Source organism: Leuresthes tenuis, unplaced genomic scaffold (genome assembly GCF_036924035.1).
Source record: "Leuresthes tenuis unplaced genomic scaffold, fLeuTen1.0.hap1 SCAF_2, whole genome shotgun sequence".
Classification (NCBI taxonomy): Eukaryota; Metazoa; Chordata; class Actinopteri; order Atheriniformes; family Atherinopsidae; genus Leuresthes; species Leuresthes tenuis.
The window spans coordinates 15,060,652-15,087,085 of NW_027325356.1; the positions used below are offsets into that span (position 1 = coordinate 15,060,652).

The following is a 26,434-nucleotide window of genomic DNA, read 5'->3' on the forward strand; positions in this document are numbered from 1 at the left end:
TCAAGGCTTAATGCTACTCAGAAGGGGGCCACCAGAAAAGCACATCTAAAACAGTTCAACCCTCAAATGTCCCACAGCAGTTCAAGCAAGAGCTATTTTGTGGGTTTTCAGATTGTGTCACTTCAGCATCAGACGGTTGTTTACTTTGTCACCGCACTTTCTCGACTGCAGAGTGTCCGTGTTGCCAAACGGTTGCAACATTACACGGATCCACTGTGTCCGATGCAGAGGTGATGCAGTGTAAAAATGCACAATGTAGCGTTTGCTCAAGCTACAGTAAAAACATTTGGGGCTTGAGCTATTTTAGATGGAGAAGGAAATTTGCTCTTTTGAGTAGCTTTCAACTTTAGGAAACCTAGTGCTACTCCAAACCATATGCTCTCTGACCTCCATCCACAGCAAAACAGTAACTATTCCTTCGCACAACCTCACTCACAAATACCTAATATCCCTTTAATACATTTTCAAAATCTCCCTATACTCAAATGCACATTCAGGTACAAAGTAATTGCTTCATGAAAATGATTATTATTCTTACAAAAAATAAAAGCGCATCTTGAAGTTAAACTCTACACTCATCAAAGAGAGTTATGCCTGCAGGAGACACCTTTTCTGAGCTTTCTCCCTAAACTTCATGTGATTTTATTTCACGCTGGTGCACAAGTTCATGAATATACACGTATGTTTGATTTTGTCATACAGCTTTTTGAAAGAAGATGAGCTCAGATTTTTGGCTCTGACGTTACGGCACCACATTTCCATCCCTCTGCCTCCAAAACAAGGCGGGATATCTGTTCGGGGTTCAGCTGGCCTGGTTGTTCCTTCTCATTCACTTTTCTCAGGCGGAACTACCTCCATTAGGAGCTGGAGGTGCATAGTGATGGGTCCTACAGAGGAATGGGGTTCAAAGAACATGTCAGCACTGGCTTGTTTTCCCACTCTCATGCTTATGTTTTTATTACATGATTTCTTGCTTTCTTACTTTGCTGAAATACAAACAGATTTTTGGAAAACACTTAACTAAAAAAGAAACTTACGCATGAATTTGCGTGCCCAGTTGACTTTCCAATAAACAAAGGGGAAGTAAAAAAGGAGTCCACTGAAGATGAAGATGGTACAGTAAAGGTACTCAAGTTCTGGCTTATCAATGATGGGGGCCAAGACAAGGTAGCAGGACACCACAACCATTAGGACTGCTATGATTATCGGCACCTTCAAATGGTCATAAAAACACAGAAAAAGTGTTTATTTAATGTGTTTGTTGCCATAACAACGTTCAACTAAACTGGCAAAAAAGGCATTATTCTATTATGTGTCAAAAAGCAACAATACAAACTTTCACCAACACGTTAAACTTATTAACGGTACCATTGCATAGCAGTGAAAAGAAGAGTAAAAATGTTGTGAAAGCTTGAGTAAACTATCTGATATTAAGTCTGCGACTTAACAGCTTTTAGCTGTCAGATTTAGAACCGGATACTGGCATTATTATCATAAAAAATCCCCCCAAAACCACTGAAATCTGCCACTTTCTGTTACATTTTATACAGAAAGACGTCTGAAAACTTCTCAACCAGCAAACCTCACCTTTAAGGGCCTATGGAGTTCCTTCCTGGTGAAGCGCATCACTATGAGAGCCAGCACTGTCAGACCGTAAAACACCCACTGAGCAAAGCTGAAGTAGTTAATGAGGGTGTTGATGTCTGATGGGAGAATGTAGAAAAGAGACAAAATACCCTAAAACAGAGGGAAGACAAAAATGTCAATTTTTCACTTAGAAGGAAACAGAACCGTGAGATATATCGTTCATGCAATATAATATTCATAGAATGCACTTAAATGTCAGCAAATTATAATCAACATAGAAGAAAAAAATGTCCACAAGTATTAAGAGGCAATAAGAAGGGAAGTCAGGCGATCTGGTGAGACTACATCTAAAAGATATACAAAGGAAGACTTGGAACTCTTTGAATATGTAGAACTCACGTTGAACAGGAGAGCAGGCGAGGGAGTGTAGCGCTTAAAACTAATATAGGACAAGATTTTCACCATGTGACCTTCTCTGCCCGATACGTAGGCCAGTCTTAGAGAAGAGACAGGTAAAATGAGTGCTGTATTTTTACATATTATTGTACTTCTATGGACATTTTATACCTTTCTCTATGTCATTAAAAGTCCACTTTCTCACATCAAGCAGTCTTTCATGGGCAGACAGAGAAAATGTGTCCTTTCAGCAGTTGCATTCGTTACCGGAGAGTTGTCTGTTTTTACCTGCCGGCAGTGAAGCAGCTTCCGTTGGCAGAACCAAATGTTGAGAAGGCAACGAAGAGAGGAACTATCCATGCCAGAGGGTGGAGGACTCTGTCCCCAAAAGTCTATGAAGGCACAAACAAATCCTTTAGAAAACACAATGGAGTGGAATAAATGGGCTGTTATCGAGATTTGATCACAAAGATCTGAAAATAAATCAATTAATTAAACATTCTGTGAAATGACGACTGGCTTCTTTTAGAAAGTTCTAATTTTTGCCTATTAATATTTGATTTCATGCCACAGTGATTAGTTATCACAGGCTATTTTTGAAACCCCACGGCTCTCATCTTCTCCAAGACCATGTTCAGTCGCCCTCACCACAGCAACAGCTGGAGATAACAGCAGCTCAGTGGTGGTCATAACAGTGAAGTAAGCAACGTTGACCAACACATAGCACACAGTAACCAAAGGGATCCCGATGATGATGGCCAGTGGTAAATTTCTGAGATGAATTGACAGATAGAAACAAAATTCAAATATAAGTAAACAGATAACTATATAATATTGAACTTTTAACTGAATATACACTCATACAAATGACAGTGTCAGTATTTTCTCATACTTTTAGATGAATTAAATTCAGTCTTCAGTAAAATATATTGTTACACACTGATCTCTTCAAGATAAGATCTTACCTGTATGGGTTTTGAAGCTCCTCAGTGATGAAATTCAGTTGATTCCTGGAAAAACAATGGGACGACAAACGATAGACATATAATACAAGTATGCTCTGGAGTCTCGATCAATCTCCCCTGCAACACAGAACCCTGAAATTTGTATGTGAGCAATATGACCAACACAGGGGCGCACCATAGCCCAACTGAGCGGCTATAGGGTCTGTGACATATGCCAGCGACTCCATTCTTATAAGACATAAAAACAGACATATTCTTATTACACATAAAAAATCTCTCATGGGCTGAATAGTAAACATAAAAGGTCATTCTAGGAATGCTTAAACTAACAAACTCCTTTCAAACAAGGTGGCTTAATTCGCCATGATATTTGGAGCATCTAATCAGCAGACCATTGTGGTGTGAATTTGGAAAGCTTTAGAGCTTTTGTGTTGAGCAGCACACCTCGCCATGGCCGGTATCACTGTTTTATCATGAAGCAGGAAGTTGCTTTGCTTTATGTTTGAAAAGCACCCCAGCTAAGATTAAGATATCTGCAGGCGAGTATTCAGCTACAAGCGCGCTGGTAACAGGAAGTCTGCCTAATGTGACAAACATCACCGAACGTCCGCAACGGTGAATGTTCTCCTGTGCCTCACTGTGGACAGATGAGGTGACATGGAACTCCTTTGTGCAACATCTGAGAAGAGTTCAAAACGATGCGAGAGATTATCTCAGGGTTTGGATGAATTTAAAGCCAATTTGACGAAAACAGTGGTGATATATTGAAAATGGAGCCATGTTTCACCAGTTTCCCAGAGTTGCATTCATCATTCATTCATCATTCCCAACACAAGGTCTGCCATTTACAGGAAAGAGGCTGGAGCAATGAAAAAAAATCATAATGAATTCAATGATAATGGAAGGGATTAAATGTATGTTAATAGAAAAATAAAGTGATAAAATGATTTGATGAATTTCAGTCATATTATATTTGATCTGGTGTTGCTCTGATAATCCACTCAGCTGTGTTCATTTCCCAGACATTTCACATTGTCTTTTTTTTAGAATTAAAATGTTAATCTTAAGCCCATAAAACTGGAATTGACTCTCATTGGAGGTGTTTGACTTTTCCTCTCATCAACCCATAGAAGGAAAGTCTTCGACAGCGCAGGCAGGATGTGACCATTAACTCCTGCAGTCCTTAGATCTTAAATTTGATAACATCAACCAGGTGTAAGTAATCTTTTTCTCCTAGGATGGAAAATGTTTGTCAGGTCATAAAACTTTCTGTATATTGTACTTTTAAACCTTGTGAAGTAGGACAATGGCCGCTGTCACTTGGGGCCTCTGCACTTCCAGGTTTCTGGGTTTCAAATTAACTAACAATTCTCATGTGAAACAGCCGTCTGTGGAGATGTAGAGTCCACACATCATGACAATCTCTGACGATTTCCACCATGCCACTTTCTCCTTTTATACTGCAACAATATCACTTTCCTGTGGGGATTAATAAAAACCCCTCTAATTCATTTTTCATATTCAAATAAAAAGAAGTTGCGCTGTACAAGAAAAAAGGCTTTGATTTTCAGTTGCTGAGAAGGGTCACAGTGAGTCTTATCAGACAGTAAAACCATCAGCCATTAAAGAAAGTATTTTAAAAGGTGGGTGGTAATCATATAGAGACTGTAAAAGTGAAGTGAATGTTAACCGTTACCATCCATCATAAGCCCAAAGCCCATTATAAAACGCAAGTCCAATTGCTCCAAAAGATGGCGGCGTGCCTTCAAAGGCATTTGAGAAGTTCTCGGTTTTTCCTGCACACAAAATGCACAATGATAATAGATCAAATTATTATCATTAAAATAGGAGAGACATTTGAAATGCTGAAATTTCCACAGAGGGCATTGGGAAGTACAGGAGGGCTAACCTTGTGCCAACAGAACGATCCCAGCTACAATGATTATGACAATGATGACAAGTTTTGCTGCTGTGAAGAAGTTCTGCACATAGCTTGCCAGTTTGACACTCAAACAGTTGACAGAGACGATTAGGACTGAGAAGGAAACAAGACATATAAAAATAAAGATGGAAGCATTCTTACATGAACAACTGAAATGTTTGTTTCAAACATGACCTGCTGCTTTCTGCGTTCTTTTGACCAACGTCGGTATCAGCATCTCAAGCCATTAATGAACTCATTTTAAACAAAGTTTCCTCTTGTCTTATGATTTTTGCACATTTACACCTGAATCACAAACACTAAGTAAGTAGTTTGTAAGTCTCAAATAATCTCTCAAAGCAGTTTATTAACTAGTTCATTAACTAGTGTAATAGACTTTTTTGGCTTAAAAAAAATTCTATTTTCATGATATTTTTAAGACAAAGCTGACTGCCAATATGCATCTTACCTCTTTCATATGTGTAGTTTATTGTTTCAAAAGCGTGAACTTACTTAAAGCTACTATTGCCAGACACTTGATAATCACGGGAGGAGGACTGCAGCCAGGATAGAAGGGAGCAGAGGCGTATTCCGCAAAGCTCAGTGTGATGATGGCGAAGGAGGAGGGCTTCAACACCATGACAGTGGTCCAGGAGTAAATGTAGGCCAAAAGGGGGCCAAAGGCCTCCATCAAATAGGAGTACTCTGCCCCTGATTTGGTGATCATAGTACCAAGTTCAGCATAGCACAGGGCTCCTGTGCAGCCACGCATGCAAACAAACACAAAGAGAAAGAAAGAAGATGTTAAAGTTTCTGGATAGAGAAAATAATCCTCAAAGACCAAATTAATCATTCACCGATATCCCACAGCATGACGAAGTGAATTACAGCTGTTATTGTATCAAATTAAATGTCATGTTTTAGTTTTGTTCAGTTTGAGTTCTAAAGAGTTTTTTTGTATTTCCCGTTCTGATCTGTATGAGATTTACCCTTGTTCTATTTCTTTGCTCACCTGATGCTGTTACTGTCTGCTCTGCCCTAATTGTTGCCACTTGAGTCTGATGTAACTTGAAAAAATTAGGATAACATTCCACAAGAATTTTTGACATTGACATTGTTGATTATTGGACAGTCATCTTGACATCTGTGTCATTATGCAAAAATATAGATCTAACACCTGTAGAAAAAGGTTGTTGACATTTATTTGGCAAATGATTCAAGGATTGTCAAATGACTTTAAAGAAATCATTTCACTGAAAAAAAAAGCATCCTGAAGAGTAAAGCATTGACAGCCTCATTACAGGATCTATCAGAAGAATGAGGTTCAAAGAAAAGGATGGTTTTGAAATGGCCATTTTATGATCCAATTGAAATGTTACGTGGAAGCGGGTTTTAAATTAGGCAGAACATGGAGGACAGCCTTCCCACATCTTGAAAATGAAGAGTCATAAAGTAAAAGAATCTCAGGGGAGCCAGTGTCGTCCTTTGTGTCTCCCTTTAGTCACAGAAAACGTCTCAGTGCCTTAGGGACGCTTCCATTATTACTCTCCCAACTTGCAAACCATTCATTTATGCCACCCATACACATTAACATTTACCACCCTGAAATTGAAGGTCAAAGTCCTGCGCTTCCATATTCTGGAAAATTTTACACAATGATAGAGAATTTTCTTAAGGTCACAGTCAAGGTTTGTCATGTCAAAAAATAAAGTGGGATAGCATAATCCACAGGAAACTACACTTATGTAATATAGTGCTTTTAAACACAGTGACTCAGCAGATCAGCTACTATCTAGTTTACAACAGCAAATATTTTGGGTTTCCCTGTGCATGTTTTTTAAACATAATTCTGTCTATTTCTTTTTAGAATTCATGCCAATAGAAGGTGGCACATCCACACAAGGATTAAACTACAATCAGAACTGCGTGTTTCACTTGCCATCTATCTGAAATTGAGATGTTGTGGTGAAACCATGGTGAAAAAAACTCTTGTGTAATGGGTAATTAGGACAATGACAATAACCTGATATCGTTTAAATCTTCATAAAGTCTGTTTTGCGTTGATGTGAATGACCTTGGACGCCACGGTGACGCATGCATGCTAGTGATGACAAGAGGCTTGATTTGATTGGCTCCTCCAGGGTCAGTGCTCACTCGTGACTGATTAGTTTGTAATGCTATGCCATGAGAAACCAGCAGAAAGTACCACAGATCCGCTGTGGTACTTTTTTTGTGAAATTTTGGTGAAGCACAAGGTGATTGTGGCGCTTTTTTCGCATTCCCTCTATAGTTGATTTTCTGTTTGAACCCTTCCATCTCTGAGGCAGCGGGAGCCTCTTGGAGACAAACTGATTTACGTTGGGTGTGTTTCATCTAATCAGCCACTCGTGTCCTTTGGTGTGTGCGTGTGTCTCTGAATGAGTCTTAATATCTTTATCATCCAAGGAGATCCAAGTCTTGTTAGGCATCAACTGATCAAGTATGTTGTTCTGATCAAACGTTGCTTTTCTTTCTCAGCTTTCAAGCACAATCCTTACATATGTGTGTTTTCTGAACAACCTCGACACGGTTCAGTGTTGATTGTTTCTACTTTAAGTACATATTTTACATAGCAGGTAGCAGATTAAAACACCCAGAGACACAAAAGCAGTTTCTTTACATAATGTTGTGTCAACCCCAACTTGCGATTTATTACTGTTTTTAAATTGCTCCTACCGTCAAATAGCTGGTCATAAAAGGTACACAGTTAGGGTTAGAATTACTGTAAATGGTTCAAAGAAAAAAGCTTACTGGTTAGGACTTGAACATTTTTATACACATGCAGCGCCGTTCCCGTCATAACACGTGACAGTTGCCCAACAGACAGCAACAGCCTACTGATACATTACCATCTCACAATTTATGACTGCAACTCCACTTAGTATTGGAAAATTTAACAAATATTGCATGTTTTCTTGTGAGATTTGTCTGGTTGTGCGATGTGAGTCCTTTCAAATATTGTTTGATTGGGACAGTCGTGATATTTCGAGTTTTCCACACTGGAAAAAGTACATTGGCAATAAGAGTATGATTCATGAACTGTATTAGCCAATTGGGCAAACAAAATCTAAGTCATGTATTCATTCTCCTCCATGGGAGAATTGTTTTAAATTCAACACACTTTGGAAAGCCGTTTCTTATGTTTTTCGTCACCATGGTTTATGGGAGAATATCAGACTCCTTATACAACAACACCCCTTTGATGATGAATAAAGTAATTCAATAGTTTAAATGCTGGTCTTACCCAGAGTGGATAACACTCCACAGGCAGCCCAGATAAGAAGGCACGGCCCCACAGCTCCCGAGTAGAGCAGAACAGACTTCGGAGAAATGAAGATGCCCGAGCCAATCATGGTTCCCACAATTAAACAAATGCCACTCAGCAGACCAACCTGGGCAGATACATACAAAAACAAAGATAAATGTTATTTCAGCTCTAATATATGTCATAAATATACATAATCAAATAAATGGGTGGAGAACTCATTAGGGTATAGACCTTCACTGGCTGATCTGGTTATAATACAACTGAGCATCATTCCATTGACAAAAGACCAACTGAAGCCAAAGAGATGGTGCCACAAGAAGCTGAGATTTATGGAAGTAAATCTATCTCACTCGATTATGAATTTCAGAACCCTTTTCTCCTATAAATAATTGTATCTGTTTATCAGGTGTGGAAGTAAACTTAGTAGCAATATGTAAAACTAGATCATCAATAGCTTGATACGTATGTTATCAAAAAAATTTTACCACTGTTTGAAAAGAATGAACAGAAGTCATTTTTCGTTATTGTTCAATTATTGGTATTGTTTAACAACATTTTTACAATTGTTTTCAACTGTTTTCTTATTTTCTATAAAAAAAAATTGGACGTATATGGGTGGCTGTAGCATAGATGCTGGAGTGAGTTGTCAACTACTCGCTTGTCTTCTATTCACATACTAGTCTGTCGTAGCCTACAAAATTGTCAGGTCCCATTCTTTTCTGTTATAGTCTGCGGTGTTATCTTTGGAAGTAACAAATGCTAACAGCACACTGAGGGTAACCATGCTCCTTCTAGCAAAGTAAAAGAAGTCTTATCTTCTTTCCTTATCTTAGCTGGAATACTAGTGTTTAGAAAATCAACCAATCATAGCACACTTATACATTGTAAAAGGAGCATGAAGCATATTTTATGGTGCTAATGGGCATTTGTCACTCGGAGTATGGTTACAAGCTGAAGTGGCCATCTACATAAAAGCACAACTGTGCCAGTAAGTCTGATTCAGCCCGACAAGGTTCCTGGCATAGACTGGAATGTGATTCTTGCCCATTCTAACATTCTAACTATAGTGGATGTTTGGAAAGAAACCAAAAAGGAAACACATACATAAGTCTGTTTTACAATGAACTCTTTTTCACCGGATCTAATAGATACAAGAATACTAGATAGTGCTTGCAATGGGGATTTCACATTGTTTATTCATGTGATGATTATATTTCAACCATTGTTTTCCCTATGGTTTTGTCGAATACATCACAATCTGAGAACATGCTGTGTTGAACAGTAATCTGTATCTCATTTCCTCTTAATGTGTGCAGGTCAGCCAGAGGGTCAGTTTGACCTACGGCATTCAGAGACTGTTAACTCAAAGATATCCTCCTTCCCGTGCCCTTCTGTGAGGACTTCTTATCGTTTCTCTGGCACATACATAGTTACAGTAATGTGAGATGAAAAAAGTTGGAAAGATAAGACTCTCAGATGTAATGTTATTATGACAGCTTATAATGTTCAAATGGACAAAGCTGAAATGATCTATCTTTGTTTTTCTCTGCAAAGATAGATCAGCAGAGATGGATCTACTGTTGTTCAGTGTAACTTTCTTCTGTCTGTTTGTACAGGCTGTGATTATGCAGTCTGACCCAGGTGCACATGTTGGTATTGCTTTGAAATATTGACGAATTTGCAAAGAATTCATTTTATCATAGAGTTTCAACAACAATGCTAATCATCAATAATTAGAAGAAGAATAAATCTTACAACAATCCTACTCTATCATGTGAAATCTCCTCAGTCCCCCTGAATTTCCCTAAAGACTTAGGGAGCTTAGAGAGCCTGGACAGCACCACTGAGTGGATGATTGCAGAGTTAATTTGCAGAGACACTTGTTGTGGTACTGCCTGGCACTCAGCTCCTGTCCCTCTTGCTGAAAAAAGGTACCGATGGTGGGATTTTACGGTGTGAACATCTAACAAAACTCTTTCTCAGGGACCGACCAGGACAAACAAGCGAATACACACTTACATCTTTTTGAAGCACTGTGGCCTTTACAGCGGACTTGTCTTCTGTGTGGCCAGTGGAGCCGTTCTGCGGCTCCCTCTTGTGGATGCTGCCTCCCTCCATTTCAGTCTTCTGGTGCTTAAGAAAACACAAATAATATACTAGTTAGTTCACTTTTACACAACTTATCTTACTGTCAAAGGTTATCAGACAGCTTAAGAGATATGATAAAGAGATATGATAAGGCTTACAGGGAAATGTGTGACCTGCAATTGGCTGTAAAATTTCTTCTATTTCTACCGAAAAAATGAGGTCACATGCATGGAAAACAACCTCGCGAAAGTCAACCCAAGCCAAACTTAATTTACACTGTTTACGCTGATTGTAATACTATAAGAAGCACAGTTTTCGATCAGATGCACAGATGACTTGGCATTGTGTGCCAATAGGGCCTCTGTGACACAGTGACCACAGTTACATGCCCAGTTGAGTCGATGTACAGTTACAGGCCATTCAAGTGAATCACAGTCCCTGTCCCTGTATACATGCTCAGGAGCAGAATCGAGTGACTGACTGAAGTCTAGACTGTGTGACAAAATGTTCAAGACATCCTTTGTGCTTTTAATTTTCTCTCGAGGAGATCATCACACATGTAAGTATAGCCAAATTCACATTAAAGATGTTGTCTTTAAGTTACCTGAATGATGATTTTGTCAAATGACACTGCAGTTACAAAATCAGGATTTTATTAGAGTAGAGTCTCGAAATGCTTTGAGTGGCCGTGAGTTGACAAGTAGTCCTGATGGGCTGGTTGGACTAATTTGTTTACATGCAATTAAAAAGTCTGGTCCTGGTCAGACAATTTTTTCTAGTGTTATGGTCAGTAAATATGACCTCCATCAAGTGATGTCCTACACTTAACTGTCGGTGAAGCAGCTGGAAGGACTGATTAGCATTCTCAAGAGATTTCATCCACTCAAAACCAGCTTTATTCTGCTTTTGGTTTGATTTCTTACAAATACCTCAGAAGTCACATACTGTACTCTCTATGTACAAGCTCAGTTATGTTGAGTACATCTTATGCAAGTGTTTTGAATGTTCTATACTACCACAGCATTCAAATATATGGACTAGATGTATGTTTAGGTCAAACAGGATTGTATCAAATGAGTTTTTTAATCACAGAAGCTATCTGTTATGTCCTATTTTCCCACATCCTTCTGTTTATTTCAAATTTCCTTCATGCACTAACAGACCATACATGTATTTGATTTCAACTTTCACCTCCATCCTCTTGTCCTTAAACATATTACAAGCACAGTTCTGAGTTAACCAAACTACGAAAGAGACACGTTAAGAGATAGTGTACAGACAAACAAAGAGAATATGGGGATCTCACCAATATGATAATGTTTAACTTCCCACTGTGTTAATGTGTAATCAAACAAGTATTCAAGTGTTAAAGAGGGTAATGAGGTTTGAGAATGACATTTTCCACATGCTGTCTCATACATGATAATAAATAGATACAATTTTTTCACTTACTTCTGACTTGGGCTTGATCAACCTCAGTGACACTCCATTTCACAAACCCAGGCACAGTGACGTGAACGCGCGGATGATGCTAAGGCAAGTTAAATGGAGGATGGCAGGAATGTCTGATGCAACTGAAAATCAGAAACTCCACAACACCAAACACACTCCTCTGGTGGGAGGTTCCCAAATCCCATTGGATAAATCGGATAGCCCAGAATGAAAAGGGGGACGGATGAAGGAAAGAGTTGTAAGTTGAAGAAATGCGCTGGTCAGAAGTAACCAGGGTAAGAAGTTTGTGACACAAGTATTTGGAGTCACAGCAAATGCATTAGCCCTTGATGTTATGCAAAAGGTCATTTAGAAAACAGAAAATGTATTGAGCGACATGAGGAACAGAACAGAAGGTATGAACACTATGAAAACTGTGACAATAGGATGTGACTGGTATCGCCTCTATTGAGTTATTAACAACATTTTGAGAGTTAACTTCTTAACTTTTCTTTTTATATTTTTATACATATATATATATGTGTATTTTTAGTATGATCCAACTGAATTGTTGCTGACAATTTTGTTGTAATGCTCTTAAAAGTTATATGTCTATATATCTAACTCAGGCAACAGTCTTGGAATCCTATGAGGATACTACAAGGGCCCACAATGTAAAGGCTGAAAAAATGTATATTTCACACAAAAAACTCTGAAACAGTTCCTTTACTCTGAGCTTACCTAACGTCCTTCACAATGCCTCTTTGATAAAGATATATGACACCACCGCAGTTGTGTGTTTGAACATTTCCGCGTGTGTGTGTGTGTGTCACATTCCCTTTCTGCTCTGCCCTTCCTTTTCCTATTTTCACTTTTTTTTCAGATGTCTTTGCCAGTCGGAGAACTTCATGTGGTGACAGATTGTGTGTGTCTCCACTTCAGTGTCAGGTGTCTTAAGAGGTCCAGTTTGTGCTTTGCTTCAATATTTTGCTTATACGAGTGTCATCTCAGGAATTACATCATAAGGCGTAGTCAAATTAGTGGAGTAGTTTAACTTTATGACCTACCACTGACTTTTTTTTTACACAAACTGCCTTTAGTGGCTGCAGTTCCTGTAGCACTTTCAAAGGAAATGTTTTCTTTCTTTTTTTTAGAATTCTTGCAAGAGAATTTGAGCAACTGCCACAGACGCAGCTATAATCTGCTAACGCAAGAACACACTGGGAAAGGAACTCAGTAACCCTGAGAATGAGAACAATATGACCAAGTTTCAGACACATTCAGAGGGGGGCTTAGGATCTTACCCACTGCAAGCCAGTTTAAGAAGAATTTATTCAGCTGGACCTTTATTTATTTGCTGCAGTGTGGGTTATCAGTTAAGCAGATTTGCAGCGGACAACTGAGACGTAGAGCTTGAACGTTAAAGCAGTTTGCAGTAGCTATAGTGCTCAAACCTACATAAACAATTCAGTTGATATTTCTAATTTGAATTTGGCTAATTCCTGTAAACTAAATAGACATATTTAGGTAACAATGAAAATCTTGTGATAAAACTTTAAGAGCAGATTAAGATGGTGTGTGGGGGAGGGGCGTTTTTTTCAGTTACGTGGAAAGATGTGGAGTACACATGTTCAGAGAATATTGCCAGGATAGACCAATAAGCACAGCCACAGGGCACACCTGCTTCATCTCCCTTTCTCCTTCTTTGCAAAAGTGTGCTGACACCAGCCACACCAGCATCAGTGCTGCCAGCAGTCTTGCCTCCCACGAACTGAACTTAGCAAGGACGAGTCTGTCCCTCCTACAGTCGAGTAAAGGCGTCGGGAACTCTTTGTACTATCGGTGTTCATCACCTGAGTGAGATGAAACATAAAACGTGCACGACAGTTAGACTGTGTCTGACACAGCCCACATTTACAAGGATTTCTGTTATGGCGTGCCTCATTCTGTTCAGAATAGACGGCTACGCCACGCTGTCTGTGTTACTGCGGTCTTTGAAGGGCGTTTTGCACCATTTTAGTGCTAATAAAACACCAACGGTTTTAATAAATGTGTTGCTGAATATGGTCTTTAAATTTGAATTGTTAACAAAGCATGTTGTCTCTCAGATTTGTAGGGATAACAACATTGTGAGATGGTAGCCTACATCACATTTGATCGAATTAAAACAAACTAAATACTTTTAATTTAGGTAGATTGACTTTAGTAGATTCTTTTCATGCTACTACATGATTCAATGACACTGCATATCCAAATAAAAGGCTGCATTTTCTGTTTGAAAATAAATATTTGACAGCTGTAATTATTATTCAATAAAAAGAAAAAATTTTTATACAACAGACAACGTAATAGATACATTTTTAAAATTAGTGGTTACCAATCTATTTGGCCTGTGATATTTTACAAAAATCAGCGAATAGAGAAGGCCATATTTCTGATACCAATGAATTATTGGCAGCTTCACCAGGAAGACATTTTCTAATTGAAACTTATCACATTCCTTCATCTTGATAAATGTCCAAATCAGCCAGTATATCACCAAAGATCAAAGTTTAGAGAAAAAGTTAAAAATTACATTAATTTAAGGAAGCTTACAGGGTCATTGCTAGCAACCTATTCATTTTGGTGCCATTATCTCAGATCGATATTTTGATTTTTGCATGATAACAAGTTGGTTTATCTCATTTTCTCAAAAAAAGAGAGAAAAGATCATGATATATAGTCAGTGTTATCATGAAAAAATTGCTTTGGTTTCCCAAGATGACGAGGGGATTATGGTGAGGTAAAAAATGTGTGTCACCTGTGTTATTGCCTACTTTAGTTGCTCATTACCGTTCTCATGACAGCTTGGGAGAATCGATAACAAAATAATTCAAGGCATATATGCGTAGTTCTCTTTCTGCCCTAGGTTTAGTAAATGTCTGCTCTTGAGCAGAGACAGTGGTTTATGTGGGCATAGACAGAGTTTAACCAACTCCGCCATGCCTCAGCCAGCTGCTGCTTGACGGCTGATCTCAAAGTTTGAGTTGAAAACAAACTTTATTAGGTCAAGACACCAATATCAACCTGTTATCTTGTGAAATCCTTGGTATGCTAAGATGATGATATTATTAAACCTTTATCACCAGAAAAATGTCTCAATCTTGAGATAATAGGATAATTATCTTGTGATCTCCAGGTAATATTCTAGGGAAAAAAATGAATCAGGGCCTTTAACGGCATCCATAAAAAAACAGATTTGTCTATCATGACTCATCTCCTCTTCCATCAATCATCTGACAACCCTTCAGATTCATCTGGTGTACTCAGAGCAGCTCAGAATAATCTAATGGTGTCACATGTACCAAACGATTGTAGCAGTAGGTCACAAGGAAGCAGAGACCGATCAGACGAGACAGGAACTGAGGAGATGCTGATTAATAGTGTGACTCACTCACCCTCCTCAGATCCTCTGTGTGCACTGGCTGTGACTGTTGACTGCTCTGTGGTAAGATGGACTTTTAGCATTTAGTTTTATAATCAGTATAGTATTTAATTGTTAGGGTAATATAGGGATGAATGTGTATTTTAATGATTTTAATTGTGGGTCTGTCATTTGTAGGACTGAACCTTGACTGTTTAAGTACAGAGGCACAGCACTGACTGCCGTTTATTTTAGTTTCGTATTTTAGAATTTTAACATTCTGTCTTCTTTTGTTTCTAGTGTTGCGGTTGGTGGGGTCCTTCATTCACCGGCGTGGTTGAGATGCTGGGATTTCACTTTAGATGGTGATATTGTTTGTGGTTGCACATTGAATTAGTGTGGTGTCTTTATTTGAAGAGTGATGGGTTTGTATTTCTTTTTTATATTTAGAATACTCCTAGTGTCCTAGGCAGTGAGTGGTTGGTCTCCCAGCCGTGATAGTACTGTCTGTCCTCTTGTTTTCATTGACTGTGTTTTTGACTGTGAACAAGTTGTACAATAAATGGCAGATGATTGACCCACACTGACCATGGTCGGAGCTTAATTGAAGCCCCTGTGTGTTACCAAGGTTACACTACATTTTTCTGTCTTGGTGCTTTTAAGTAAAGGACTTTAACACAACTTCTACCTCAGATTGATACATTACAGGGTGAAAGACACTAAAGAGCTTTAAATGAATTGTTCAGACGGGAGTATCTTTGCAGCGCTTGAAGTCTTCCAGCCGATAGGCGGCGATAGCACCTCGTCTTTCGTGAATTACGTCACTTCCAGCAAAAATGTCGCGGTGCAAACATACGAATGACTACGGTCTAAAACTTTGAGAGGATTAAAACAGTGTAGACACGCTCGTAGTCTGAGGATGAACGTCGCTTTGAAGCACTGGAGGGAGTCGGCTACTCTTATTTTAGCCGCAGGACACAGGCTCGGTGCGGACTCTTTACCGTCAAGGACACCGCTGGCCAGCGGCCGCGGAGGGTCACACCTGCAGCACAGGTGCCGCTTTGACTACGACGTTTTAATGCTGAAACGAAGCGGTAAAAGCGGGTTCATGCCCAACGCTTATGTGTTTCCTGGCGGTGTGGTGGACTCTTCGGACTTTTCGAATGATTGGCTGGACGTTTTCAAACCTTTCACCAACTCCCCCAACTTTGGTTTAAGAAGTGTAAAACAGCCGAGAGACACCAGGCCCCCAATATTTGCCACAGACCGGTTGAAACTGGGCTCTCCTATCCCGGGAGAGGTCGCCCTCCGGATCTGCGCCTTGAGGGAGACGTTTGAGGAATCTGGCGTGCTGCTGGTGGTGCCGAAAAAGGAGGAGAAAAAGTTGTTTAAAAGCTTCGAGGAAACGTGGGGGACTCCCCATTACACAGAGCCCGAACTGAGCGGCAGTGAGCTCACGAAGTGGAGGGCTCTGGTGAACCAAAACCCCTCCAACTTCGTCAGGATGTGCAGGGAGTTGGAGGTGCTGCCGAACATCTGGGCTTTACACGAGTGGGCGAACTGGCTGACCCCCAAGGGCAGATATGGCAAAACGAGGTTCGACACAGCGTTCTTCATATGCTGCCTGCAGGACACCCCGCACACCCTGCAAGACGAGAGGGAAATTGAACGCTTTCAGGTGATTTCGGTCACAGGTTCACTTCGCTTTCACGGGAGCCCACGCTCAGCAAGTGCAGATCGAGATATTGGGAAAGAACGATAAAATGCCCACACTGACGTTAAGCGGTTTCAGTTCCATTGGCATCACACTGTGAAAAGCTGGGCTTAACTCAGTTACTCGGAAGTTTCAAACAGGCGTTCTCAGGGAAAGGCTGCGTGAGGCTGAGTTGTGCCAAACTAGTGTTTTTGCATGGAGCCTGTTGTGCGACCGTTTTGATCATCATTTCGTCATCAAGTCTGGTGAAAAACCCTTTTTGAAATGTCTCAAATGGCAATTTTATTGATCGGGGAAAAATCCAAGTTTTCATCCACAGATCTGTAAAAGTTTGTCAATTTGACACATTTAATCAAAGAGCAAAGCCACACACCAAAGGCTTGTTCACTTTTTCCCACAAACGGTATTATTGTCAAACAACTTGCTTCTTATTTCAGATAGATTTTTGGTTTCGTTTACGTTAAAATAAATTTTGAAATGAACACAAAACAAAGAAGACACCGCATACACGGAAACGTGCAGACAAAAAAAAAACAACAACATACATTTAAGGAAACTCATAAACGTGCTTCTGCAGAATAATGAATGTTTGTTTTTGTTTTTTCCCTATCCTATCACGTCGTGTTTCAGTGGTCTGCGCCCTCAGAAGTCCTGCGCAGCTACCAGGGCCGGGAGCTGTGGATCGCGCCTCCGCAGTTCTACGAGCTCAGCCGCATGTGTCGCCTCACCTCGCTCACCGACCTGCACGGATTCGCTCACCAGCGGGCCGCAGAGGGCTGCGAACAGTGGCTGCCTGTGGTTGTCTCAACGGACGAGCATTACACGACCCTGCTGCCAGGTGCTGACTCTAATGTATAGAAAACTGTAGGCTGTAGATACGAGATGGACGGAGTCACCGTGACGTCACCGAGAGTCGATCGGTTTGACAGCTGCTGCCTTTGCTTTTTTGAAATGGGTCAGGTTTGACCCATTGATTCCTGAGGCATGTTCATTTGACATATTTTAATGTTTGGACTTATATTTTTAAAAGGACCACCAGCTGACAGAAGGAGAGAGATTATCTCTTATCATAATACATACTCAAACATTTTCTGTTCACAACTTAGCAGGTGGTTCTGTGTAACAAACGGTCTTGCCCATCTTGTCAGTCTAAATGTGACCTTAATTCACAAAAAATATATATATATATATATATATGTACCATGTAATGACTAACCGAAACCGGAAACACCATAAAGTCACTAAGAAAACTCTAACCGACATGATAAATCAGCTAAGACCTGTTATTTTGTGATGGCCCCCTGCTGGCTTTTAGGAAGAATTGCAGGGCTTATGCAGACTGAAAGGCTATGTCCATCTTTTACATACAGTCTGTGATCAAACCAGCTGTTAAGCATGCCAACTGAATATTTCACGAGTTAAAATATACATTTTTGTGCGTCTGTATGTAAATATGGATAAAAAGTAAGATGTTCATCTTTTTTTTATGCTCAATGACTCTATAGTTGATTAACTGCAGAGCCCAACCCATTTTCTGTGTCATGAGGACAAAATTAAAATTGAAACTGTACAGAACTGACTGTTTATGACATATTAGCCGCTTTCTTTTATGTAATATCTGCCTGCGGGGCTCTCTGCTTTTTCCAGGTGACACATTTTATCCACCGGACACCTCAGAGCAGGCAGAGGCCGATACGACCACAGACGCTCAGTTGAAGGAACCTCAGGATGGTTCTGCACTCCACCGCATAGTGATGTCGGATCCCTTTACCATAACTGTACAGATCACCATCACGCCCAAATACAACCACCTGCTCCCTGTTGTGGAGCCAGCCTTGTGACATGACCTTTGACCTGCCCTGCAAACTCTCATACTCTCAAGACATGAAAGAGTGTCCCGGTGAACGAAAAGTTTGATATTTTGATGCTTATCTGAATGTTACTTTTATTTTCTTTACTAGAATTAGCGGAACAACAGAAACCAGCTGATCACCGAAATGTCAAAGAAAATCGAGGCCAACCCCTCGATTCGATCGATTGTGCGCTTTCCCCCGTTTTCTTCTTTTTGGTGACGAAAAAAAAAAAGAAAAAGAACTCATCAAAGTTGGCATTTAGACTTTGCAGGAAATGAACTCGAGTCGGTATAATCTCTCAAGTGCTGAAAATGACTGTTCGTTATCGCGGTCCCTCCTGCATATGTCGGCGGTGGTGGGGGGGCTCTGCACGGCTCCCACCTCCTCCCACATGGGAGTCTTTCCTGCTCACTGCGGTATCTGTCCCAGAAGCTTAATGATTGATGAGGAATAATCCCTGTCAAATCGGTTGTACCGTATGTCTGCCATTTCTAAATGAAAGATCGGCATTTTCAGAGTACTCCGTGATAAATTCTGTGTCTAAAGGTGCAACTTGATGCAAGACGGCTAACCGAAACATGTCAAAATGTTGCATAAATATAGGCTACAGTAAGACACTAATGTGCTGTAGAAATAAATCTATTGGTTTCACATATGTGCAAAAAGTCCTTGTATCGCAGCGTTGTTACATCTTTGAACCAGCTGCCATACTGTTAAGTGCTTCTGCCCTGACAGAAACCGTTTCTCCTGAAATCATTAGATGCACGATGGCTGGTCGCTTCCTCTCCGTTGACATATTTTGACTCTCGGCACGATATGAGACGCTGCGGTTTTGTCTTCTTGTCAGAGCAGCTCTCCCCTGTTGGAACACATCGTCTCCTCCTGCTTCAGAGTGCTGTGTGTGTGTGTGTGTGTGTGTGGGATGGTAGTGGCAGGGGAGGGGCTGATTCGTAATAACGCTACTCGCAACCTCCTGTGCCGTTTGCAATCTGTTGAAGGTTTCTATGGAAACCCACAGCCTTGGAAACCCACCATCTTAGTCCAGATGAAGTGATCATGCAGCGGCCTGTAAGCGCACGGTGTGTAACTCACCTCCCTGGGAACCAGTCAACAGGATGAAGCGGATATCTGGTTCAGTCATGCGGGAATGCAAATAGAAAGTTCTCTGGTGGTTGTGAAGAAAGACCCTTTACTCACCCATAAAGGGCTCTGTGTTTACAGCTAAGGAAAGACTTTCAAATGTTTAGGAACATCGTGGATAGCAGGTATGGCAATAAGATACTTTCAGGACGTCTCAAACGGACGCTCAAACAGTCGTCTGCATGAAACTTGCGAGGCACACAGTGTTGCATTTAATGAGGCTTTGTCTCATCCATATTTCATACGTCTTTCTCTCCCTATGTTTAATTTATTTCCTTTATATTTTTGGATCTCTGGATGGCAGTTTGAGTCTGTCGTGAATTTCAAGTGTAAAACGTAGAGGTCCGTGACTCGCTGTTTGCAGAACTTGTGAAACGACAACGAGGGTAAATGGGACGTCTGAAAGCCCACTGTGACTCAGATCAGCACAGCAGCCACTGGCTTTTATTCAACAAAGTCCTGCCTGTGTATTCAGCCAGCAGTTTGGCCTTGATGATGGAAAATGTGACATGTTTCTGTCGGTCGTTTCTCGACACGATTCCAACCTTGAGGGGCTGGAAAGTGTCAGAGGAATAGGCATTTTTACCCGGCAGCATGAACCTTCCACGTTGTTTTAAGCTGCTGCTTGTGCATAAATGCTATTTTTAACCACCGTGACAGCATAGATTACATTGTTGGAACCCTTTAAGCCTGTCCATCCCGGGGATGCCCGAAACAACCGTAAAAAGGTTTTTGAGGACATTGTGAGTTGTTTCTCTCGATCTGTCGCCCCCGAATTTCGTGAACACAAAAGCTTTGCAACTGCGGAAACACGCAGTCCCAAAATTGAATTGCTGTGAAATTTGGATCAAAATTAAGGGTCAAGTTAGAAGATGAAATCCAAATCCAGACATCCACAATCACACAATTACATTTGACAGCTCAGAAAAACAGTTAGAAATTAGTTTTTTTTCTTTTTTTCCAAGCAAGAACCCTATGTCAGATATCCAGATTATTTACTGAAGATATGAAGAATCTACTTGGGGAAATCTGAAACTTGAAGCTTAATGCAAATTTGAAAAATCATATAATTTGACTGAGGGAGAGGGGTGTTTCAGATATTTGGTATGCTCAATGGGAATCTCAAATGTTTGAATAGGTTGATGTGTATGCAGAGTGGAGCTGGTCTTGTGTTTTTCCCCTTGAGAATTGGGAATTGAGTGTGTTTGTCCTCATCGTACCACGTGGCCGATGGAGCCAAATTTACTACTGCAAAAGGTGGCTTGACGACTTTGGCATTCTGCCAGGCTTTGTGTTTGTCTGATAGCGTCACAACGGTGAATAAAACACAAAATACAGCGGCAATATCGAAGAAGTGCGCCGCTGCCACTGTGCAGTCTGACAATTAACCGTTGCCGCAGCTGGTGTGGTACTGTTGCAGAATGCTCTCGAGTGTTTTTGGCATCAAATTGCTTCCACAAGGAGTCAGACCAAAAGAGGGTAGCTGTAATTAAATTTGATCCTTTGGGATTACGACATGCAGGCTGCAGCTAAAGCTGACCAGACTTTAAATGCCAGAGGCGTGTTTAACTATTAGTGGAGAACCTCTCCAAGACGAATGAGGTGATTATTTACATCTAATAAGGGCTCATTTGACCAGACCTTTTGTTAGACTCCACGTCAAAGCACTAATTCAACAGATTTGTGTGTAAAATTATGTTAACAACTAGGAGTTGTTGGCCTTCATCCGTGCTGTGCATCACAACAGGCGGGTGGTGTTAAACCTTTTTGTTCCAAGGCCACTCTGCTCTGCTTCTGTCACACTTTACGACTTATTTTTAACATATTTGAAAGGTCACAATGTGAAGCATCTAATTTACCAGAATGTTTGAAAATATGAATCGGTTTTGTCATTCAGTCACAGGTAAATCATACCTGTTGCGACTGTTTTGGGGTTCACAGACACAAAATAAAGCAGAGTAAAACTGCAAATAAAACTGTAGTAGTAACAATTCAGGGTGAAAATCATGACACGTGTGCAGGCTGTTGTTTCGTGTAAGGGAGCCTTTACAGAGCAGGACTGTTATGGCGACGCGTTCATATCAAAATGTGCAAACCTAAAACTCCTAATCCAAACTATGTGCAAGTTTGGGCAAAGTAGAAAGGTCAGACGTAGCTTGTGAGAGCCTAGTGGGGTGAAAGGACTCCGGGCACATCCCAGTCCCCTCCCTGAGTCCTGCTCCAGCTCCAGCATTTCGCTTGGATTTTCTCCCTCTATGTTGTAGATATAAAAGTAGTGTTAATCTCGTCATCCAAATGTCCCCAAGCTGTCCGGTCAAAGGACTGTGATCACCACTCCTTGATCTTCAAAATAAAAGGAGCACTTTATCTCTTAACAACAGAAGGCTAAGGCCAAGGGGAAGATTTGGACCCATTGTGACCAGACTTCTGAAAAAGTTGAGAGAGGCAGGTTTTAATCCCATTATCTGTCATATGAGAGGCAGCATCAAACTGCCATCCACAAACACTCCCTTTTATAAGTGACTGCATTACCAATCTACTGTATGTACACAATAAATGGAGCAAGACGTCACAAAACTTGATCTTAAAGTCGCACGCGGCATTCGGACATCATGTAAATATGGGTGGCTATTGAAATATAGGCCATCACATGAGCTGCGTCCAAGGGAAATGCTCGTCAGAGTTCAGTGGTGAAACTGCAACGTACTGAGCTGTGGACCACGTGTGTGTGTGTTTGTCTGACTGAAAATGCTTTATAATGCCCACAAACCTGGCATCGAATGGATGGAAAGCAAGTCCAACTTCATATAAGGTATCTATAATCTTATATACGTATTTTTCAACCCTTTCTGAGGACCTGATAAAGGAAGGAGAAGAGGTGATCGGCTTTGTTTCTGTTTCTTCCTCTCCTGTCTTTTTTCATTAAATCAACTGCTTTGATAAGTAGGCTACCAACGACAGTCGCTCAGGTTGTTTGAACCATAATCATCCCTCGATAAAGTTAATCATTTGCTGTTTCGCCACGATCTTTGTCTTGAAGCATCTGTTTCTTATCTCATATCAAACAGTTCTGTATTTTTTTTTCTCTTTCAGCCCCCTTCTGTGCTCATGATGGCCCGGGACAAGTGTCCCACCCCCACCTGCCCTCACATTTGCTCCCATCCAAAAATATCTTCCAAAGACTCTTACACCTAATACTCTTAGGGAGCTAATGCACCTGTGTTACTCTTTAACACTATTTTAACACTGAGGTTGTTAAGCCTGAAAATAATCCCTTACTTGAAATACCTCTAAGTAAATCGGATGCATTCATCTCTGGCTGTGCAGTATTTACAAGCCGGGCCTGACTTTTCAATTTCATGATGCTAGATTTTTGTCGACGGCAAGTATGAATTCTTTTCACCGAAAGCCTTTCACATGTCACAAAGGAGACATTAACATGGCGCACGGTCGTCATTCTAGCAGCAACCGCAGAGCTGTCTTCGAACTGCAAGCACATTTTCAAGTGTTTCAAAGTTTTATTATAATAAATATACCTGTTTGTATGTACATTATCTGACACTTCAGCACAGACTGCGCGTACAAACCTTCTATTCACATGTTGCAACGTTTACATTCAATACTGTTTGCAAGAAAACCCTGAAAAAGGTACGAGAACAGGCTTACAGTGATCGGGTGCAGTACCAAAAGACTGTTAATGTCTCTTACAGTAGGTCCCAAAGGCTGTCGTGAAGCACATTGAGATTCGATGCAATGAAATATGAAGCAGGCCTACTACAGTCTGTCTGTACAGATTATTATGGTGCATTAAAACTGTGCTAGCGGGAGTGTAGAACAGTGCAGATTTGATCACATCCAACTAGTGTGGTGGTAAGAGCGAGGATTAACTGTACTGGCTCTTGCCGTTTATTAGTTTCCACGGGCCTCTACCACGGACCTAATTTCCAGAGAAGATGGTCCCCTGCTTCTTTGAACGCATCTTACTTTCCCGGATGGAAATCATACAATTTAAAGCATCAATCTGAAGAGCGTCAACGGGAATACTTAACCGCAGGCTAGATTTACGCTTGAGCTTTTCCTCTAATCCACTTGGATTACGTGTTGTTTATATCATCCTGATGGCCAGACACTGTCACGTAATTTTCGGACATTTTTTTTTCTCCTCGTCCAAAAATACATGACCTATCGCCATCTCAAAATACCTACTAGGCCCCCCTGTCCATTCTCTCCCAATCACTCACACACGGACATACATTGTCTAAACTGTTCTAGTAGGCTACATCTGATCAAGTGCAACTCCTCAACTCCGCCGAATACATTCACAAATCCGAGAGAGATTCGTAACTTTGCATGTCAGGTTTTTCACCGCTTCACGCAACTTCCCTCTCTTATGGAGCTGCCGGCTCTCTCCCACGGTGGTGCTCCCGTGGGCGAGCCGCGCGGTGTGTCCATCAGGGTGGGCTGTTTGTTTGGGGTCATACAGTTCAGGACATGTTGATAACTAAATATCCTAGAACCAGAGCAACTGCAATGATGGCAAAGAAGACAACCACTGCGCCGATCGACGTCGAACCACCTTCCCTGGTGCCTCCACCTTCATCATCTTTGGGCTCCTCTTCGCAGATGGAGATGACGCCCACGGAGGAATTTCCGACGCTCATGTTGGACTTGAGCTCGGCACCCGCTTCCTGCTTCGCCACGACGGCCCACGGCGCCACCTGCACTTTCATCTCCATCTCCTCCATCATCTGGCTCACCTGGGTGATCTCGCTCTGCAGGTCTTTGAGGTCCGCCGTGTCGATGTTGCTGTCCGCCTCATACTTCATGTTCTGCACGCTCATGGCGCGGGCAGCCACCGTGCTCGTGCTGCCGGTCATCCCCGTCTGAATGAGGTGTCTCGTGGGCACCTTGAGGGGGAACTCCTGCGCCATCTCCAGGGACCTTTTCATGTCCACTTCCAGGAGATCCATGCTGCTCGAGAACAGCACCCATAGGCGCTCGTACTCGGCGCGGTCGTCTTTGCTGATGGTTTTGTCTTTGAGCAGCGTGGTCAGTTTAGTCCTGTTGGCCACCGCCAGCTCCTGGGCCTTTTTGCGTGTCTTCTTCAGCTCCTCTCGCAGGTTCTGGGAGTCCGATGTGCTTCCAAGGGCGATGACCAGATGCCTGTAGCAGGCTGTGACTTTGTTCAAAGCGTCCAGCATTGTTTTGCATTCCTCTTTCCCCATGGCTGGTTAAAAAAAACAGATAGCTGTATTCCCGTTAGAAATAGTGAAACAACAAACAAAAGAAGGCTTGGAGAGAAATGGCGAGCTATTACTGGCGGTGCTGTTGTCACTATCCCCAGTTTAGTTTCCACGGGAGCACACCGCCCGTTGCACAAATCCACTCAACACACCAGTCAGAGAAAATTCCTCTCTATCCATGCTCCTTCCAAGCAGACAGAGAGCGGCTTAGAAACTAATGCTTTCGTCACCTAAATAGCACGAGGTTACCTTTGAGCTTCCCCAACAGCAGATCAAACGGCAGCTCCTCTCCTCTCCTGCAGGACGGAAACGAACTGATGTGAAACAATTCAGCCTCCGTTTTTTTATGAGACTGTGATCCCGACTCAGCTACAGGTGCTCCGACATCCGCCTCGCTGTTTGCTCGATGCCTTTAAGCTCAAAACGAGTCCATCAGTGTTGACAAATGACGCGCAGCTGGATGAAGAGGATTTTCATTCTGAGTTTAAAAAAAAAATAAAAATGAAAAAAGAGCGAGGGGGTTGCAAAGCGAAACGAGCCGTGGTGTTTTGGTTTGGTGCTGATTATATGCGTGGGGAGCTCTCCACTTCAGCACCCAGTCGATGATGTTTAAATACCAGTAAGCGCCTTCAGTGGTCACATGTGGGTATAATATAGAGGCAGGCAGGGAAACAAACCTGCTCCACCCCTATTGGTTCGATAACAAAGGCGTCTGCTTTAAATGCGCACTCTCATTGGCTGCTATGTAGCGGGCAGAGCTGCGATGTCCATCAGCAGGAGTCTCGAAACAAGCAGCACTCATCTCTCTGCAGTTATTTGCCATTTGTAATAAGCATTCCTGCATGTTGTCATCTAATTAAATACCACAGAAAAACTGAGCTGTATCTCATGTCTGATAAGGTTTCACAAAGTTGACGGGTTTAGGATACAGGTCTGCAGAATCAGCCTGCCAGCACATATTGTCATGCCAAGGAGGATGCCAAATGTTGCACACATTATTGGTTTGATGCTGTGTTGTTAAGTTGTCTCCTGCTGTGCTAGGAGGTGAGAGACAGATAAAGCTCTCTGGTGTTTGCCTGATTTGCTCTTTTTGCATTATTAAAGCGGATGGGGCCCAACAATCAGTATAAAGCTAATGGAGTGTAGCACAGTTGATGCATGAGGAAGCTAGAAGGAGGCTCACTGCTTGCTGTGAGATGACATCTGTTTTGGTATTTAGCTCTTTTTTCATTCCTAATAGAACAAAAGAAAAATACATTTTACCCTGTCAGTTTTATGCATTCTGTGAAATGTGATGCATATCGGTCATATTTGATGAATTATTTCATATCATATCAAGAGGCGCCCTGAAAAGGTCAGTCCATCACAGGGCCAACTACCATACAC

At 41.3% G+C, this 26,434-nt stretch overlaps 3 protein-coding genes across 3 annotated transcripts; 1 reads left to right on the forward strand and 2 right to left on the reverse strand.

Moving 5' to 3' along the window:
• Positions 1 to 586: 586 nt before the first annotated feature.
• Positions 587 to 11,807, reverse strand: slc7a9 (solute carrier family 7 member 9). Its single transcript, XM_072381226.1, has 13 exons — positions 11,717 to 11,807; positions 10,196 to 10,309; positions 8,153 to 8,300; positions 5,383 to 5,625; positions 4,858 to 4,983; positions 4,645 to 4,744; positions 2,949 to 2,993; positions 2,632 to 2,755; positions 2,272 to 2,375; positions 1,987 to 2,083; positions 1,588 to 1,737; positions 1,038 to 1,212; positions 587 to 887 (listed from the first exon to the last, which is right to left on the reverse strand). Exons 2-13 carry the CDS (start codon positions 10,292 to 10,294, stop codon positions 826 to 828), a joined length of 1,473 nt encoding a protein of 490 aa, XP_072237327.1. The 5' UTR covers positions 10,295 to 10,309; positions 11,717 to 11,807; the 3' UTR covers positions 587 to 825.
• A 4,115-nt stretch (positions 11,808 to 15,922) lies between these two features.
• Positions 15,923 to 19,316, forward strand: nudt19 (nudix (nucleoside diphosphate linked moiety X)-type motif 19). The gene is made up of 3 exons (XM_072380310.1): positions 15,923 to 16,776; positions 17,443 to 17,650; positions 18,460 to 19,316. Exons 1-3 carry the CDS (start codon positions 16,018 to 16,020, stop codon positions 18,651 to 18,653), a joined length of 1,161 nt encoding a protein of 386 aa, XP_072236411.1. The 5' UTR covers positions 15,923 to 16,017; the 3' UTR covers positions 18,654 to 19,316.
• Positions 19,317 to 23,350: 4,034 nt separating this feature from the next.
• On the reverse strand, positions 23,351 to 25,659 carry LOC140302399 (regulator of G-protein signaling 9-binding protein). The gene has a single exon (XM_072381227.1). The coding sequence runs from the start codon at positions 25,028 to 25,030 to the stop codon at positions 24,290 to 24,292; it is 741 nt and encodes a 246-aa protein (XP_072237328.1). The 5' UTR covers positions 25,031 to 25,659; the 3' UTR covers positions 23,351 to 24,289.
• Between the last annotated feature and the right edge of the window lie 775 nt (positions 25,660 to 26,434).

Coding starts and splice junctions, on each gene's coding strand:
- slc7a9 (XM_072381226.1), bottom strand. CDS start 10,294: ATGGAGGGAGGCAGCATCCACAAGAGGGAGCCGCAGAACGGCTCCACT. Junction 8,301..10,195: donor CCACAGTGCTTCAAAAAGAT/GTAAGTGTGTAT, acceptor GTATCTGCCCAG/GTTGGTCTGCTGAGTGGCAT. Junction 2,994..4,644: donor CTTTGGGCTTATGATGGATG/GTAACGGTTAAC, acceptor TTGTTTTTCCAG/GAATCAACTGAATTTCATCA.
- nudt19 (XM_072380310.1), top strand. CDS start 16,018: ATGAACGTCGCTTTGAAGCACTGGAGGGAGTCGGCTACTCTTATTTTA. Junction 16,777..17,442: donor GGGAAATTGAACGCTTTCAG/GTGATTTCGGTC, acceptor GTCGTGTTTCAG/TGGTCTGCGCCCTCAGAAGT. Junction 17,651..18,459: donor TTACACGACCCTGCTGCCAG/GTGCTGACTCTA, acceptor TGCTTTTTCCAG/GTGACACATTTTATCCACCG.
- LOC140302399 (XM_072381227.1), bottom strand. CDS start 25,030: ATGGGGAAAGAGGAATGCAAAACAATGCTGGACGCTTTGAACAAAGTC.